The sequence below is a fragment of the Lolium perenne genome, chromosome 7 (genome assembly GCF_019359855.2).
Source record: "Lolium perenne isolate Kyuss_39 chromosome 7, Kyuss_2.0, whole genome shotgun sequence".
NCBI classification, from domain to species: Eukaryota; Viridiplantae; Streptophyta; class Magnoliopsida; order Poales; family Poaceae; genus Lolium; species Lolium perenne.
The window spans coordinates 183963633-183981522 of NC_067250.2; the positions used below are offsets into that span (position 1 = coordinate 183963633).

At 48.3% G+C, this 17890-nt stretch overlaps 2 protein-coding genes across 2 annotated transcripts; both read right to left on the minus strand.

The window, feature by feature from the left end:
* Positions 1–4477: 4477 nt before the first annotated feature.
* Positions 4478–12211, minus strand: LOC127314923 (uncharacterized). Its single transcript, XM_051345470.2, has 5 exons — positions 11193–12211; positions 10403–10439; positions 9385–9621; positions 9245–9292; positions 4478–5177 (listed from the first exon to the last, which is right to left on the minus strand). The coding sequence occupies exons 1-5, from the start codon at positions 11498–11500 to the stop codon at positions 4734–4736; spliced, it is 1074 nt and encodes a 357-aa protein (XP_051201430.1). The 5' UTR covers positions 11501–12211; the 3' UTR covers positions 4478–4733.
* A 3470-nt stretch (positions 12212–15681) lies between these two features.
* On the minus strand, positions 15682–16626 carry LOC139833781 (uncharacterized). The gene is made up of 2 exons (XM_071824125.1): positions 16283–16626; positions 15682–15940 (listed from the first exon to the last, which is right to left on the minus strand). Exons 1-2 carry the CDS (start codon positions 16624–16626, stop codon positions 15682–15684), a joined length of 603 nt encoding a protein of 200 aa, XP_071680226.1.
* Between the last annotated feature and the right edge of the window lie 1264 nt (positions 16627–17890).

Here is a 17890-nt window from a genome sequence, read left to right on the forward strand (position 1 = left end):
TCCTTCAACCTAGCATTTTCCTCAATAATATTTGCATGATCACATGAAGGGGTAGAGGTACTAGGTATGTCATATTAAGCAAGCCTAATTTGAAGTTGCTCATTAGACTTGGAGAGGAGAGAGTATTCACTCTTCAAGGCTTTGTGAGCCTTGTCTAGTTCATCTAGATCCTTCACAAGTTTCTCATGATCAACACCAAATTGGGCATTTTCCTTTTTAAGCACTTTAGTCTTAGCTCTAGCAAGATCTCTAGCTTTAGTGAGCTTGTTAATTTTATCTTGAGGCTCTTGAAGAGTTTCTAGCCTCTCTTCAAGAGAAGCTATGTTTTCTTGACTTTCCTCAAGAGCATTTTTAAGAGCATGTATTTCAAGAGAGTCTTCTCTCTCTATTTGACATTTTTTCTCAAGAGTATCATTTAGTTGTGCTAGACGAATCATGAGATTTGAAACATGTTTTCTAGTGTCACCTTGTAAGTTAAGAATGAACTCATCAAATTCAAGCATTTCTTGTTTCACTTTTAAACTAGCATGATCAACCCCTAGATCGTTTGATATGTTAAGCATAGAGGGGTTAGGAGATGATACCTCGGAGGATTTAGCCATAAGGCAACTTTCTTCCTCCACATGAATGACTTCATTGGAGAATTCACTTGGTGATGAAGAGTTGGTGGAGAGGGAGGCAAGAGCAACCAATCCATTTGAAGTTTCATCTTCTTCATCATCAACCTCATCATCTCCGGAGGTATATTCTTCTTGAGTTGATAGCACAATAGATGTGTCCAAGGTGGACCTTGCCATGAAGTAATGTGCATTCTTGATAGGAGAATTCTCGTTGGGGGATTCAAAGAGAGATGAAGAGGGAATGTTGGTAGTGACAATGGTGGCCACTTCCTTTGAGCTTTCTTCTTCATCATCACTAGAACTTTCAACTTCATCGGAAGAATATTCTTCCCTAGTCACTAGCACAACTCTTGAGGGCCTCTTGCCCTTCTTGCTCTTGTTGTAGAATTTCTTGTTGGGGGCCTTTGAATCTTTGCCCTTTGAGTCTTTGCTCTTGTCCTTGGGAATGAGCCTTCCACCATGAGTCTCCCTATGCTCATAGGGGCATTGGGCGATGAAATGGCGCTTGTCACCACAATTGTAGCATGATCTTGTTCTTGGACCCAAGCTAGTGGACCCACTTGAGTTGTTTCTCTTGATGTTGTCTTCCTTGGCCTTGGATGGATCAACCCAATTTTTTTTTGCATGAAAGGCCATGTGATCATTGTAGTGGAGTTCCAAGTCTTCCGGATAGGACATACTCCAAGATGCCCTATATTGTTCTTGAGGGTTCACTTCTTCTACGGAATTGACCGTCAAGGCAAGATTGTTCCCTCTTGACATACCAATGGCACGATTGCGAGAATCATGAGAGTTTTGCTCGAGCACCTTGAGGGCTTGCATCTCGTGCACGACTTGTTGAGAAGTGAGAGAGGAATAGCATTCTCTCCCAACAAGAGTCTTGACATCAATGGGTTCAAACGACATCATGCAATCGATGTACTTATCTTTGATCCAAGAGTCATTGATGTGGGTGGCACCCACATTCCGAAAAGCATCGGCAACGGTGATAAGTCTTACATACATGACTTCATGGTCTTCATCCGGTAGCCTCATGAATCCTTCGGCTTGATTCCGAAGAGAATTATACTTGTTCCTTCTCATGCTATCACTTCCAATGCAACTAGCGGCCAAACCATCCCAAGCTTCCTTGGCGGTGGTGAAATTCCGAACACGAGACAATTCCTTTGTCCCCACACTAGTTTGAATCATGTGCAAGGCAGTGTCATTGAGTTGACTATCAACCGCTTCTCTTCTAGTCAACTTGTCGGGGTTGTAGGGCTTGAAGCCTTCCACGATGATTCTCCAAAGTTCATTGGAGGCACTGCGAACATGAGAACGAAACTCAAATTACCATGTATCGAAATCTTTAACATTAAACTTAGGTGGGTCGCCCCGAATGTTTATATGAGGATGGGGGACCGGGATATCGGGAGATAGGAAAGGCGAGCCACTTGATTGTAGCTAACATCTCCACTAGTTCCTCTAGGAGAAGTAACGGGGGGTTTGATAGTGTTTAAGTTATCACCATTCAAGGGATTGATAGAGAAGGGTGATGTCGAAGCATCTCCCCCTTCTAACGCACCCTTGTCCTTTTCCTCTTCGGTGGGGATGATGGGGGGAGCCGCGGGAAAGCGGTCGTTAAACATTTTCATAAAGGTTTGCATTTGGGTTTGCATGGTGGATCTCAAGGATGTTTCCAACAACTTGAGATCATCCATGGAGACCGGCTTTGCGGCCCCCTCCGAGTGTTCATCCTCCGGCATACTCTTAGGCGGTTAAGCCCGAAATAAGAGCCGAGGCTCTGATACCAATTGAAAGGATCGTATGCCGCACCTAGAGGGGGGGGTGAATAGGTTCTAACCAATTTTTAGTTCTTTTTCAATTTAGGCTTGACACAAAGGTAAATTCTCTAGATATGCAACTATGTGAATTTCCCTATATGACAAGGTCAACGACTAAGCAAGATATGGCTACGCAATATATAGAGGAGATAAAGGATAGAGGTAACCGAGAGTGGAGCACACGGAGACACGGAGATGATTCCCGTAGTTCCCTTCCTTTGCAAGAAGGTACGTCTACGTTTGGAGGAGTGTGGTCGCTACGAAAGCCAGACCAACAGCCACGAAGGCTTCACTCAGGTCTCCTGTGATCAACGCCACGAAGGCCTAGCCCACTTCCACTAAGGGATTTCCTCGAGGCGGAAACCGGGCCTTTACAAGGTTCTTGGGGCACACATCCACAACCAAATTGGAGGCTCCCAAATCTGTAACAACACAACAATCAACAACAATACATCAACAACAACAACTAGGGATCCAAAAAGGAACACTAGCAAGAGAGCCCTCAAGCATATGAGGGGGAAATGTAAATCGCTTCGGTGAGGATGTAGATCGGTGTCTTCTCCTTCGAATCTCCAAAGATCAAGAGCTTTGGTTGGGTGAGGGAGGAGATCATGCAAATCTTGAGTTCTTGAGGTGGCTCTAATGGTGGTGAGGCTTGGCAGAATTTCTTCAATGATTGAGCAGGAGGAAGGTAGGAGAAGGGGGGTATAAATACCCCCTCTCAAAATCCAGCCGTTGGTGACTTTCGAGGGCCGGATAATCCGGCCCCCCCGAAAAATCCGGCCCTGGAGAAAAACCGGGCAAATGTCCGGCCAAAAATCCGGCCCCATGCCAGGGAAGTACTGAGCCGCGTCGCCTCTGGTCCTTAGCCAAATTTTGGGGGCCGGATATTTCACAAATATCCGGCCCAGATTATCCGACCTGGTGATATATTTTCAGCTTCCTTTTGACTCCTTTTTCCACACAAGTCACTCATATACATGTATCTATATAATCCCTGCACCACTTCATCAAACATTAGTGTATCGCATACATTGACATCAAACACACAAAACATATCGTGAGAGATGTTCTTTCATCCGCGGCAGCTTGCCGCTCAGCAGCTCATGTCGGGTTGGGCGGTGCGGAACGACTCGAGCAGAACCCGCTGCTCATCACTCATGTAGGGCGCGTCGTCGTCGAGATCGTCGAGGTCGTTGTCCTACAAGGTGTCGGCCATGGGCAGATGCACCGCGATCCCTGCCACCGGCGCCGAACGAGCCTCGAACAGTGCCGCCTGTGCCTCGACCAGGTTGTCCTCGGCCACCGTGCAGCGATTCGACGCCACGGCCATCATTCGAGTCGGCATCGCAGATTCCTCCTCGGCCGCCTCCCTCTCCGCCCGCCCGTGCTCCGCTTCCGCACACGCATGCTCCTCGGCCAAGGCCTCGAGAGTCGCAGCCTCTGGCTCCTCCCTATCCCCTCGATGTATGGCCCGAACTTCTCCCCGTGGGCCTCGTTAGCGGCGTACGTGGTTGTTTCCTACGCCTCGAACCCTTCCCGGATGGTGATCGCCGCTGCGTCAGCGTAGTTGGGGTAGCGTTCACGCGCCAATCCTCGCCCAGGTAGTGTTGTCGTAGGTCATGGATGGTGTGGTCTTTTTAGGGTTTGCCCTCCACCCCCCCCCCCCCCCCCTACGGCGGTACCCTCTTATAGCCACAGCGTGCCCAAAGCCGGCACGCGGGAATCATTTGGGGCTCGAAGGGGAGACATTTGGTGTTTGAAATGGGTCAGGCCGCTGGAGACGCCCTAAGAAACTTCACAGGCAGCCCTAGCCAATCCGGGTTCAGAAAACGTGAGCAGGTTCATCAGCATGCATTCTATAACCTCCAGGCCGGTCTTGAACAGTCAGACCTTCACATTTCGGGTTGAAATTTTTCTTGAACAGGTTCATCAGCATGCATTCTATAACCTCCAGGCCGGTCTTGAACAATCAGACCTTCACATTTCGAACCAGCCAGAGTGGAGTTGAAATTTTTTGCAGAAGACGGATACTTCTATGATGGGAAATATACCACAACAGTTGAAATATTGGTGGGTACAAATCAGTTCAGAACATTACGACTGCTCTATGCTCGACAGCGCACAGCTTATGCCATCATTATACGAATATGACGAGCAACTACATAGGAGAACGGGGAAGAACTGGATGCTACTAACTGAAAATCTAAGTTTACTCCTACAGCATTCAAATGGTTAGATATCTCCAGGACCGTTCCTTTCCCTATACACACCCACATAGAGATCGGTTTTAACTCGCCCCTCCGCCACAGCAGCAGCACTTGAAGCAGCCCCTGCAGCTGAAGGAGAGGCAGGCTGGGCACTTGAATTTTGGCAATGTGAAGCAGTTCCTCAGCCCATGGCAGCAGCTGCAGCTGAAGTTGCAGCTGGGGCAGGTCGGTTTGCGCACTCGGATACGGCAGCAGCAGTTAGTGGTGAAGGTGGTGGTTGTTGCGGTGTTCACGCGGTGCGCGGCCTTTGTTGGCTGCAGGGACTGTCGAATCTTCTTGAGCATTGTTTTTGTTGTGATACTTTCCATTTCACGGATGAACCTGGAGAGGTGGCGGATGAAGTCAGGGTACAGCTCCAGATTGCAGTGACCGCCCCCTTTGATCCATAGTGGATCATACGGCTCCCTGGCCAGTTTCCACAGCTCATTACCATGTGACCAGTTCACAACATCATCATCAGTCCCCTGCAAACATCAATAGGTATAATTAGATGCCATTTCTACAAAACATAAAGTTGGTGTATAGGAAAAAATCAGGCTTCAATAACTAAAGAAAGAAAGTATACACATAAAAGCAAGTCCGTTACATAAATGGCTAGTGGTAAAATAGGACATCAATATAGAGAAGTGTTGTGAACTGAGGTGTGCCCGGGTGGTTAGGACGTGCTGAAACGTCCGTGCCCACCCACGTTCGAGCCTCCGCGCTTGCAAATATGGGCCGCGCACCCATTTCCTCTAATAAAAACAGCGCTGAGGGTTTCTTCCCCTTACGGCAAATCATATAGAGAAGTGTTATCTACACCATGCATGTATCAACTATGGAAGGCATTCACGCTTGCTCATTGGCCCTGACTGAATAAAGAAATATAGTGTTGGCATTGTCCAGTGGACAACCCAACTATACGAGTCATTGCAATTCTATAACTTGGGAGAAATGTAAGGAAATGCAGACAGGAGTAAGAATAGAAGGCATTGCAGCTAATGTGATACGGAAATCCAATTGACAGCCCAGCTATACTACATCCTATTTTTCGCGAAAAAGCACGGAAGTGCATGCATTTTGTATTGACAAGAAAACACCAAGGCAGGAACAAACAACCAACAAAAAAACTAAACCAAGCACCAAGACAAACCAAAAGAAAGCGAAGAAACAAAACTATAGAAAAAAATAGGTCAATGGATCGTTGATCAAATCTATTTGTCATTCCCTATATTACGGCAAGCAAAGAAACACCAGAAGCTTTGTAAATTGGTAGAGAATTTTCACGGTGAGCTGGATCTGGAAGTATCATAAAGTGGCGATCTTCGACAACAGGCAGCAAACCATTGCCGGCCTACTCAACACAACCACGGTCGAGGCCAGTTTGTGGGAGAGTGGGAGCTGTTAGCCTAAATGCTCTGTTAATGGGAGTTTCTAGATCTTAGACGTGTAGCGTTGTAATCTCGAAGGTGTCGGTCCAGTTTCGGACTTGTATATAATTTTTCTTCTATTGAGGCATCGAGACGGAAGCTTTTGCGTTTTCTTGAATAAAATTTAGTGATGCATTTGTAATTTTGTATTAGGGAATGATCTGTTACAGCTTATAACCTACAAAGCTACACCAAATTTGTGGAGGATAATGCAGTCATACACTAAACTTAGGGGCGGTTATTTAATCTAGATCACTACAATTTAGTTGCCCTGACAAATGCAATGAATGCTTGCGTTACGAAGCAGCAAGACGTTTATACGATGTTGGGTATTTCTCAAAGGTTTGAAACTCAAAATGAGAGAAAAGCATCTGTTATTATTTACTGTAACAAGAGGCAAAGACCAATAGTAGCGAGCTAAGTCATGCTCGCTAATCTCGAAACTAAGAATCTCCAGGTACATCTACAGGCACTAAGACCGCAAGGTTCAAAATATTTACGATAAGTGGTCCCAGCAGGAAACAGGATGTCAAACCATCTGAATAAGAGATATGGAGTCATGGACACATGTTAACACCACCCAATTTTCCAGGAGCTATGAATTACTCAACTGGTACCAATCGAATTGTGACTGACAGGCTGGTACGAATCGAATTGTGACTGACAGGCTAAGTAGTAAAAGACTGAAAACAGGTAGTTATCACCTTACCGGCGGGAACTATGACATTCTAGTTTTGAATGTGTAAATTACTGTATTGGATTGTAATTCAGTTGTACAAAAAGCTTGATCTTCTTGTCCTAGTCTTTCACGGCAGAGCCTGCCTCATGTGGCTACGCTATACATTTTCTGGGCTTAACCAGAGGGCAGAACAATGGAAGCCAAGCCATACAAAGTCTGGCACTGCCTATTATAATTTTTTACAATAGGCTGAATCAAACCAAATCAGTTCCTAAATTAGAACAATGTGTGTTAATCCATGAATTTTGCAAATAGATAAACATGTCATATAACATGAATAGGTTTCTTAATGTATAAACAAGCATGGAAAAGATAGGAAAAGAGGTCCAAATGAGTTTAAACAGTCGAAACAAAGTAGAGAGGAGAGTAGAACAAAAGCGGCATTTATGGCTAACCACTAACAGGATTTCGAGTCCAACGACTAGTCGAGACTAGTCGACGACTAGTCTACGAGTCCCATTTGCAAGGTCGACTCGGCCAGTCGACTCGACTCATTTGATGAGTCGATCGACTAGTCTTGACTACTCTCGACTAGTCCAGGTTTGTGAGTCAGTCGACTTAAAAATGACCCCACATGTCATATTTTTCCCATTCTTTCCTCCCCTTCCCATTTTGTAACTACTGAATCAATAGAGAATATGCATTCTGCCGAGATCTTGATGATAGATTGAAGTTGCAATGTAATCCGTGTGGCAAAAAAGTTGGTTATGGGCCTTGTAGGATGAAGAAGCATCTTGCTGGGGAGGGGGGGGGGGGGGGGGGGTTACAGTGGTCAATATGTGCACCAAAACAACCCCTGCAATCGAAAAAGAGATGCATGAATTGCCCAGGTTTTCCCCAACTCTCCCGTCCCCAGCCTTATATTATATCCTACATTATACATATTAGTAATTTAGTATTAAACATGAGTATAGCTGAGTCGAGACTAGTCTTGACTAGTCTTTGAGTCGCTACCCCAGAACGACCCGTGGACTCGTCGACTCGAAATCCATGCTAACAAATAATGCCAAATTTTACGCATGATGTTTTTGGTTAAGTATATTACTCATATAACTAGATCAATTAACCATAGAATCATTATTGTTTCTTATGGAAATATTATGGTAGTCCCTCCAATCCAAATTACTTGTCAAGGATTCAATTCAATGAACCTAGACAGATTTTAGGCAACATTTGCCTAAATTTGCGACAAGTAATTTGGATCAGAGGGAATACTATCATTTATAACTTTGTATTACCATATCCATATATAGAAAAATGTTAAAAAAAAATTCATCAGAGTCAAAATCTAAAACAACATAATATGTAAAAAAGGAAATCAACCTGCGCAAAAGTTCTGGGTTGGTTGGATAATTACACATTAACCCAAGGCACTTTAGACCAAGTAACAATAGAATCATTATTATTCCTTATGGACATATTATGGTACTATCATCTATAATTTGTAGTACCATATCCATATGAAAAAATGGTAATTTGCATTAAAGATCGTGTTAAAATAAAAAAAACAATGTAAATAATAATACATAAAAAGGAAATCTAGCCGCGTGAAAATTCTGGGATGGTTGGATAGCTACACATTAACCCAAGGCACTAATATAACTAGATCAAGTAACAGTAGAATCATTTTTGTTCCTTATCAAATTTTTATGGTACTATCATCTATAATTTTGTATTACCATATCCGTGTGAAATTGAAAATAATGGATTTTTTGCATTGGAGATCGAGTCAAAATCTAAAACAAAATAAATAATAATACATAAAAAGGAAATCTAGCGGCAGAAAAATTGTGGGATTGTTGGATTATTACACATTAATCCAAGGCCCAAAGAATAAGTGTGGTCGAGTCAAAATCTAAAACAAAATAAATAATAATACATTAAAAAGGAAATCTAGTGGCACAAAAATTGTGGGATTGTTGGATAATTACACATTAATCCAAGGCCCAAAGAATAAGTGTGGAATTAGCCATCTTGGTTTTCCTCTTAAAAAACAGAAATATGTTTATTTCTTAAGGATGACTTATTAATCTACATTATCTTATTCCTTACTGTATAGTTCTGCATTAACATTTTAATATGCAATGGTACCTTCATGTTCGATCCTGCCTAATGAAAGGTTGTGACTTGTGAAAGAGTTTGCTTATTGCATTAATACATGGTCGACATATTACTTGGAGAAGTAGTTGCATTATTTCTCCCAGACTTGCAACAAGGAGCAGCAAGGACAACAACGAGACAAATATGCATAAGCAGCTAACCAGCTACAATGTTTCAACTATTAATGTAGAAAACTCGAAGGTGCTGGAACCTGTAACAAACTGTCCAAGAACACAAGTATGTAGAAGACAAGTTTGAATTGTTTTGGTAGTAAGAGACTTACATGAATAACAAGCACTGGGCATTTCACCTTCTTTATTTTTTTGACATTCTGCAAAAGCAAGTTAGCTGGACATTAGATAAAGCCACTCTTAAGGCACAAAAGGTACAGACTGAACGGAATAATCAATTCGAGATGCTTACTTTGTAAATGTCAAAGCAGAAAGTAAAGTTCACATGGCAAACAACACGGAGGCCTGACAGTATAGCACTGTGGAGAACCACACCACGTAATCTTGGCAAACGAGAGGCTAAGTGCAGTGTTGGCCCACTCCCAACAGATTGTCCATACAAGATAAGGTTTTCCTGGCTTATTCCGTACTCAGTTTCTAAGCATTGGTAAACTGCTTCAATATCTGCATATGTATTCTCTTCACTTGGCTGTGCTTCAAATAAAAAACACACAAAGTCCTTCAACAAATGTGCATTTCTTCAGGTAGAAATATGGGCATGCATATGCGCAGTACAAATGCCAGTCAGGTTGCAGTAATTCAAAGTGAAGTGCCATATGATTTAGATCAAATAAGCACATATTAGACAAGAAAGCATTAATATCTAACACCCAGTCGACAAAACATAAATTTCAAATAACACCATACATAAAGACTTTGAAGCATAAAATCTCACTACATTTGAATGCAGGGACCTGATAACAGAAACAATGAAATTTACATGATCTCCATCTCAAGGGTGAAGCAGCAGTAAATGAACTTGGAGAAAATGCATAGAGATTTCTATCTATTATCATTCAGGACAAATGTATAAAGGCATGCCCACATATTATTTAGCCAGAAATTTACAATGGGGTGCGTTGCTGAAGACAAAATTTGTGAACAATATAAAAGGTCTGGCCATGATGTGCCAGGAATGCACCAGTAAGAGGCATGGGCCAAACTTGCTCAGGGATAGATAAATGCAGCATGTTCTTGGAAACTGAAACTAAACCACATTTCTCGAGGTATCTAGAGTACATATATAAACTTATATTATCAGTGCAAACACTACTGCCTATATATCACCATTCCATGCCTGCGTTAGTCAATGAAGGAAACTAAAATCTACCCAAATTAAGCAACTATTCAGTATACGCCAAACTATCAACGTGCAGCGGAGTCGAACATGTAATTAAGCAGTGTTCACTAACGGTAAATAAGTTACTTACCTTGCCAGTAGATGCTCCGTACCCCGAGTAGTCATATCTGCAATTATCAAATTACAAAGTTAATCACATCAGCATTTCTGCACAGCAATTCTTGTGTACCTCCAGAACACATTCAAATATCTATAGAAGGAAAAAGAAAAAGAAAAAGCCATGCTGGAAAAAATAACTGGCGTGGTTGTAACTGAGGATACAAGATGCTCCGAATAGGAGTCATGACTATATACGTACTAATTTAAACAACTGGTACTAAAAAAGGCTAATTTTTTCCTTGGTATGTTAATACAGCTTGCGGATCTCCCGTGTGTTCCTGGAAAATAGCTGCTGCGTTAAATAAATCTAGTTGATATCATACTCGGCATTTGGCACAAAAAAACAGCAGGGCTGGAAAAAATGTAAGTCCACAATTCTCTATATTCTATAAAGCCTCGAATTCCTAGCTACCCAAAATTCTAGGAGAAACAAATATAAAAAAAACAAGGTTCCCCCTCCACATCCCCGCTACTTCAGTCAACGAAACGTCATTTTCGTCGCTAATTCCATCAAACCAAATAGTACATTATTCAATATAGCACACAAGCACTGTTCTTGCTGGTTATCAAAAAGGCACAGTTCGTGGTGTACCGCAAAATTCAGAAACTGAAAAGAAAATAATGTGTGGTAGTATATCAGCAGGAAATGCATGACGCCGATGCACAAAAAAACTAAAAAAAAAAGCAGTTGAGGTATCATTGCAATTGATTAAGAACAGATCAAACAAAATGCAGCGGAAACAGAACAATGCAGCACTAACCCCATCAGATTGACCTTGAGATTGACCTTGAGCTGCACGAAGAGATCGTAGAGCTGGCCGAGATCGGCTGCGTTGCCGTGCGAGTAGAGCACGGTGAGGCGCGCGCAGGGGTTCCTGAGGTAGAAAGCCACTACCTTGTTCCCCCTCCTGGTGTCGACGAGCAGCACGTCCATGGCGTTGTCCCTCGGGACGCCCGAGGCGACGAGGCGTCCCGTGGCCTCGTCCTTGCGGACGGCGTACGTGGCCGGGTCCGGCGGGAAGAAGGCGAACCTCGCCGCGAGACTGGACACCGAGCACCCCGAGAGCATTGGTGGCAGCGCTCAGTCATCGACGGGCGGCGATGCTGCTGCTGCTCATCAGAGGGAAGCTCTCCCCCCTCCTCCTCCTCCTCTGCCACCCACGCACGCACGCACGCACGCACGCAGGCGAACAGCCCAGCGATCGAACGGATCGACAAAGAAAATTGGAGGTTGCAGGGGACCGCAGAAAGGGAGGGATTTGCGCAAGAAAGGCGGCGCCTCGATCTTGGCCTTACTTTTGTTTTTGTTGGATCAAATCGGATGAAACTTTAGGGGTGGAAAGGGTTAAAGAAAAGGAATTGCGGGGTGGAAACCGCGGCTGGTTGCTCAAACTCTGTGGATCTTCCCTCCCCTAATTGATCAAGAATCGAGAAGGGAGTCGCTCACTCCCCCATGGTGATTGGCTGACACCCCCCGAAGTCGTACCAACCAAAACTGTAGTCTTGGTTTGTTGGAGGTTGGAGGTTTTGCGAGGGTTTATTGCAAAGGGGGGTAATGGCGAGCATGAACCAGAAGAGAAGAGAAGAGAAGCGGAGGAGGAGGAAGAAGAAGAGCGAGAGCGAGGAGGGCTGGAGGGTGTGGACAGCACACCACTAGCACTAGCAGAGGTCCGGCTGAGCCACGCTGCTCACTGCCATTTATTAGTCATGCTGCACAGAGACAGAGAGAGGAAGAGGACAGAGGTGGAGGGTGAGAGAAAGAAAGAGAGAGAGAGATGCTGCTCCGGTGTGTGCGTGCGTCGGAGAGAGAGTGAGCGTGTGTGTGTGCGTATGGAGGTGTGTGCAGCGCGCGTGTATGGAGCAGGAGCAGGAAGATGATGAAATGAAAATGAAACAGGAACAGGGCAGCAGAAAGCGCAGGGGATCCCCACACCTTTGCGAAAGATGTTCTTCCTTTCTTCACATGTTCTCGCAGGGATTTTCTCACGCCGCACGCACGCACGGATGGGGATGCCCGTCCGGGATCACGACGGAAAGGACACAAATTTCATGTTTTCTTGTCAGTTGGATTTTGAACACTCTAAACAAAACACTACTACTACTAGTGCAGATTTCATTTAGGGAGTATATATCTTTTTCACTGAATAGAGATACTTACTAATTAGTGTGGCAGATGGACGTGAGAAAGTCTTAATGGCAGGTGACGTTACTTCAAGGTGAGCTGCAGCCTGTACATGCAGTGGATTAATTGCGAGATGAGTGGTGCACACCCGTGCAAAATTGGACGTTTCTCCGTTTCTTGCTGCTGCCTGGGCTTCCGACGATGTTTCTTCGTCTCTGTGCTTCACCGTGCATACTCTTCTAGTCTAGGACCACACGGCCTGGAAGAACCGCTCGTGGACATTGCTACCTGTGGGACGACGGATGGACGGCCTGGAATCCTGGATGAATGGGCTGACAAAAAAACGAGGGAAATACAGTATATGGAAAAAGCTTTCATTGAGTATTCATTTGACACGTCCGCGTCGCTCCCAGGGAGGCGACACGGGCGACCAAGCTCAGCCCCCGAGCCGTCTACCTCCTCCGTCTGCTCCCCTCGTCGCCGCCAGGCGCAGCCAGCGGGCAAAGCCCGTCTGGTAGCCGGCGGCGGCGGGCCCTCCTCCCTCGTGCGCGGGGGTCTCCGGCTGGAGCGGCGCGACGCCCTGGACGGCGGGCTGCTGGCGGCGGAGCACGGGCGGGCGGGCGGCGGCCCCGGACATCTTCGGCAGGTTCGGCGGCCGTGGTGGCTGGGCGGGCAGAGCCACGGCCTGAGCGACGTCGGCGGGTGCTCCAGCTCTTCCGTGCGGGCCGGATCTGGGCTTGGAGGGCTCGATCTGGGCCTTGCACTGGCGTGGGAGGTGGCCGGCGCGGCGACGTGCGGCATGGGCGGCGGCGAGGTGCTTCGTTGGCGGGCGGGGCCGGAACCGGGCTCCGGGAGGGCCCGATCTGGGCCTGCTCGGAGCTGGTGCTCGCCGGCGGCCGGCACGCAGGGCGGCGGCCCCGGGGACGCGGTGGTGGAGGGGTTGGGGCGGCCGGCTTTGCCTCGGCACGGAGGTTGCGCGGAGGACGGCGGATCTTGGGGTGTCTCGGCGCGACGGTCGCGTGGAGGCTGCTCCCAGCTTCGTCGGTGTCCCGGTGGCCGTGGTGGGCCACTGCGTGTGGCAGGCTGCCATTGTTGGCACCTGCAAGCCCATGACAGAGGTGAGCCATGGCGCATCGACGGCGGCGCGGCGGCACGGCGTTTGGTGGACCGGGCGTTGGTTCCGCAACGTCCCGGGGACGGCGGTAAGTTGGCATGAGGAGCTGTCCTACCGTGCGTGGAGGCCGGAGCGGCGGCTCCGGGAACAAGGCGTGTTGATGATATGCCCTGGGTGGGGGGGCGGCAGGGCCTGTCTCCGTGGCGTGGGCGGCGCCCCTGTTGCGGTGGTTTGTGCTCGTCCGGGGTTTGGGCTGTGTTTGACAGTGGCGGTGTTGTAGGTCTCCGGACGAAAGTCTTGCCCGACTCGGTCGGTGCCGGCAACGATGATGCTCGAGGGCGCCGTTCTCCTCCTTGGAGGCGTTGGCCGTGGAGTCCTCACACACCTCCGCCTATCATTCCGGGGTGAAAACCCAAATCCTGCTGCGCTGGATTGAATGACGGCGGCGTCTCTGGACGTCGTGACCTCCTTGGAGGCGTCATTTTTTGGAATGTTTGGGAGCCACCTCCGGCAATGCCTGACTGCTGCTTGGGTTGACGTTTTCGTGTTCCGTCGGTGCGCGAGTGCCGCTGGCTTGCTTTGCGGCCTGCCTCACCCCTCGAAGCTTGAAAGGCCTAGCCGTCTCTTTCGGCTCTGACTTCCTTTCCAGGGACGTGGACCGGGCAGTCGCGGCGCTCGCTGTTGCCGTCGTGCTAGTGCCATTCGGCGGCGCTCCAGACCTGGTTTATCCAGGTCGTGTGGCCAGGTGTGCGGGTTTTCGCCGGTTTTCCCAGAAAAACTGTGCCGTGTGTGGTTTTCTCTTGTCTGGTTTTCCTTATAAACTGGACACGGTGTTGTGTTTGTATCGGTTTTCGGCCAGTTTCCCTTATAAACTGGCCAAATTTCCCTCTCCTTAATGAAAAGGCAGAGCTCCTGCCGGTTGCTCCAAAAAAAATACAGTATATGGACGGTTGCGGGATGACGCAAGTCACCATTCAATGTACTCACGGCATCTCCAACAGGGCGACGCATTTCGAACGTCTAAAATGTTCACACGCGTCTGTTTGCGTTGGCCTAACTAGTCGAAATCGACCGCACGTTCGTTTGCATCAGGTGCCCCCAGCGGCACGACGTATTTTTTTAAGGTTTTTCTTTTTAAAACAAAGAAACATAATTTACATAGTGAAGAAAGGAAAATATAAAATATGAAAACTAACTTCTGCGCCTACTCCTCGTCGTCGTTGTCGAGCACGACGAAATCCGGTACCGGCCACGGCCAGTTGGCAACCGGCAGAACATACGCCGATGCCACCAGTGGTGGAGGTGGAGGTGGAGGTGGAGCCCCCAACAGATTGTACGCCGGAGGTGGAGGTGGAGTCGAAGGCGGCGGTTGCGGGACCGAGTTCTGGAGCATCCGTCGTAGGGCCTCTTAGAGCATCTCCACCGGCGGCCCCCAAATAGTCGCCGGAAGGGGCGCCGGCACTGCTGTATGGGGGGCGCCGGCAGTGCATCCTCCATTTGGGGACGTTGTTCCCACATCGGCGCCTCCCAAACGGCGGCCCCCCAATTTTTTTCTTTTTACAATATTTTGAAACAACATATCAATCACATTTTATTCATACAATCACACAAATAGAATTAAATTATTCATACAATCAATCAAACAAATAGTACTTAAATTATTCATACAATCAATTAAACAAATAGTAATTAAATTATTCATACAACCCAACAAACAAATAGTACTTAAAGTATTCATACATGCAAACAAATAGAAATAAAATCATGCATTGTTGGCGGCTCCTCTCCTCACCCACAAATGCGCAGCTAGATCCGCCTTCAGCTGTGCATGGACACCTGCATCTCGAATTTCATTGTGCATATGAAGAAAAGCCGCAAATTCTTGGGGTACATGATCTACCTCAGCTAGTGGTCCTTGATAATCAAATGGATGATCATCCTGCACAGGTGCGTCGCACTCGCTCTCAATGATCATGTTGTGGATGATCACACAGGCGTTCAACACCTCCCACATCTAAGCCTCAGGCCAAGTGAGAGCAGGGTACCTGACAATGGCAAAACACTGCTGAAGCACCCCAAAAGCACGCTCAACATCCTTGCGTGCTGCTTCCTGGCATGTTGCAAAATCGGCTTCCATCTCGTTTGATGGAGAGGTAATTGTCTTCACGAATGTAGCATACTTCGGGTAGATACCATCAGCTAGATAGTACCCCTTGTTGTATGTGTGGCCGTTTACCTCAAAGTTTACAGCAGGAGCTTGTCTCTCAGCTAGCCTGGCAAACACCGGAGAGCGCTGCAGCACGTTGATATCATTGTTTGTTCCTGCCATGCCAAAAAATGTGTGCCAAATCCAAAGGTCATGGTCTGCCACCGCCTCAAGAATGACACTACACTCACCAGTATGCCCCTTGTAGATTCCCTGCCAAGCAAAAGGGCAATTCTTCCAGCCCCAATGCATACAGTCAATGCTTCTGAGCATCCCAGAAAACGCTCTTGCTGCATTCTTTTGCAGAATCCGAGCTGTATCATCTTGTATTGGTGCTCTCAAATAGTCTTTAGCAAACACCGCTATGACAGCTCGGCAGAATCTGTAGAGAGTCTATGTACATGCTGACTCTGCCATCCGTAGGTAGTCATTGGATGTATCTGGAGGAGCTCCGTATGCAAGACAGCGCATTGTAGCAGTGCACTTCTGAATTGAGGTGAAGTCCCACAAACCTGTGTAATCTTTCTTGGCCATGAAGTAGTCGGCATCAAGAAACATTGCGCCGGCTTCACGATGCTGGTTGATGTTCCTCCTCTTGCCTGGCTTTGAGCCGCCGTGCCGAGGCACGGCGAAGAAAGGCTGGCGAACACGCAACATGTTCGTCAGAATCAGCTGATGTTGTTGCCGTCGAACATCCTGAGCGCTCTGCTCCTCCGTGAACAGCTGCACCATCATCTCGTCGTCGCTGTCCATCGCGGAAATCGGACGAACACCTTGCGGGCGGGGCGATACTATCACAGTAGCAGCGAGCTCTGTTCCGGGCGAAACAACGGCCGCCAGTCGAGGGGTTGGCGGTCGATGGATGGCGGTTCCTAGACAGTCGGTGGTGTTTATTGCAAGCAGGAGGCGCGACGGCGAGGGCGACAGTGGCGATCTAGAGGGGTGGGAGTCAGCTCGGGTGTGTGTAGGAGGGGGCGCGGCGGCGACGGCGACGGTGGCGATCTGGAGGTGTGGGAGTCGGCTCGGGTGTGTGTAGGAGGTGGGAAATCGGTGTGTCTGGCTACCAGGCGGAGCCCACGCTCGTTTTCAGACGTGTCGCGAGGTGCCGGCGCGCCCGATTCGCGCCCTTGGCGAAGGGGCCGGCACGAGGTTGCCGGCGATTCTATTTGGGCTCGATAATTGGCCGGCGCCGTTTGGGGTGCATCGGTGCGAGCCCATTTTAGCTGCCGGCCTCCAAAATGCTATCAGGGCCGCTATGGGGGGCCGGCGGAGATGCTCTTACTCCATGAGACCCGGCAGCATGATACCAGTGGCGTACCGAGGCACCGGCGGCCGCACCAGTCGGTCCACCTCTGAGACGAGGACGCCGAGCCTCTCGATCTCATTGTCGGTCATCATCGCCGGGAAGTTGAACTTTCGGCCCTCCGCTATGGCCGCATGCCATTCGTGGAAAATGCAGGCGACGAGGACGTCGGTGGCGTCCTTGGCCTCCTCGTTGTGGTAGGCCAGCGCGTCGCAGTCCTCGTCGGCGTCGTCGTCCTGTGGAGGCGATGGCTGCTGCCGTGTTCGACGACGAGGCGGCCACCGCCGCTCAAACGGGAATTCCATGTCGCCGAGGAAGCCCGCCTGCCGCCTCGGATCGTCCTCGGTCTGGCGCCAGCTGTGCCAGCTATTGGAGTCAATGGCGAAGGCGGGATCGGCGCGGAGGTCCGGTGGCAGGTACCGCTGCCTGCGCTGGATCTCGGCGCTCCTACCTGGCTCGCGCAGAGGCACGGGCGGGACAGGCACCCGGAGGTGGGTGAGCCGCCACCCACCATCAGGCAGGTGCACATCCCGCCAGCCGTCGCACGGCGTCCAGTTCTAGTGCATGAGTCGCACCACCTCGACGGGCAGCGGCACCCTGTTCGGTCGCGCCTCCTTCTTGGTGCCGTTGTCGTTCTTCTTCTTCCCCATGGTGATGCAGCGGCGCGCAGTGGTGCGGGTGGGAGCGGAGGTGTCGGTGGTGTGGGCGATGGCA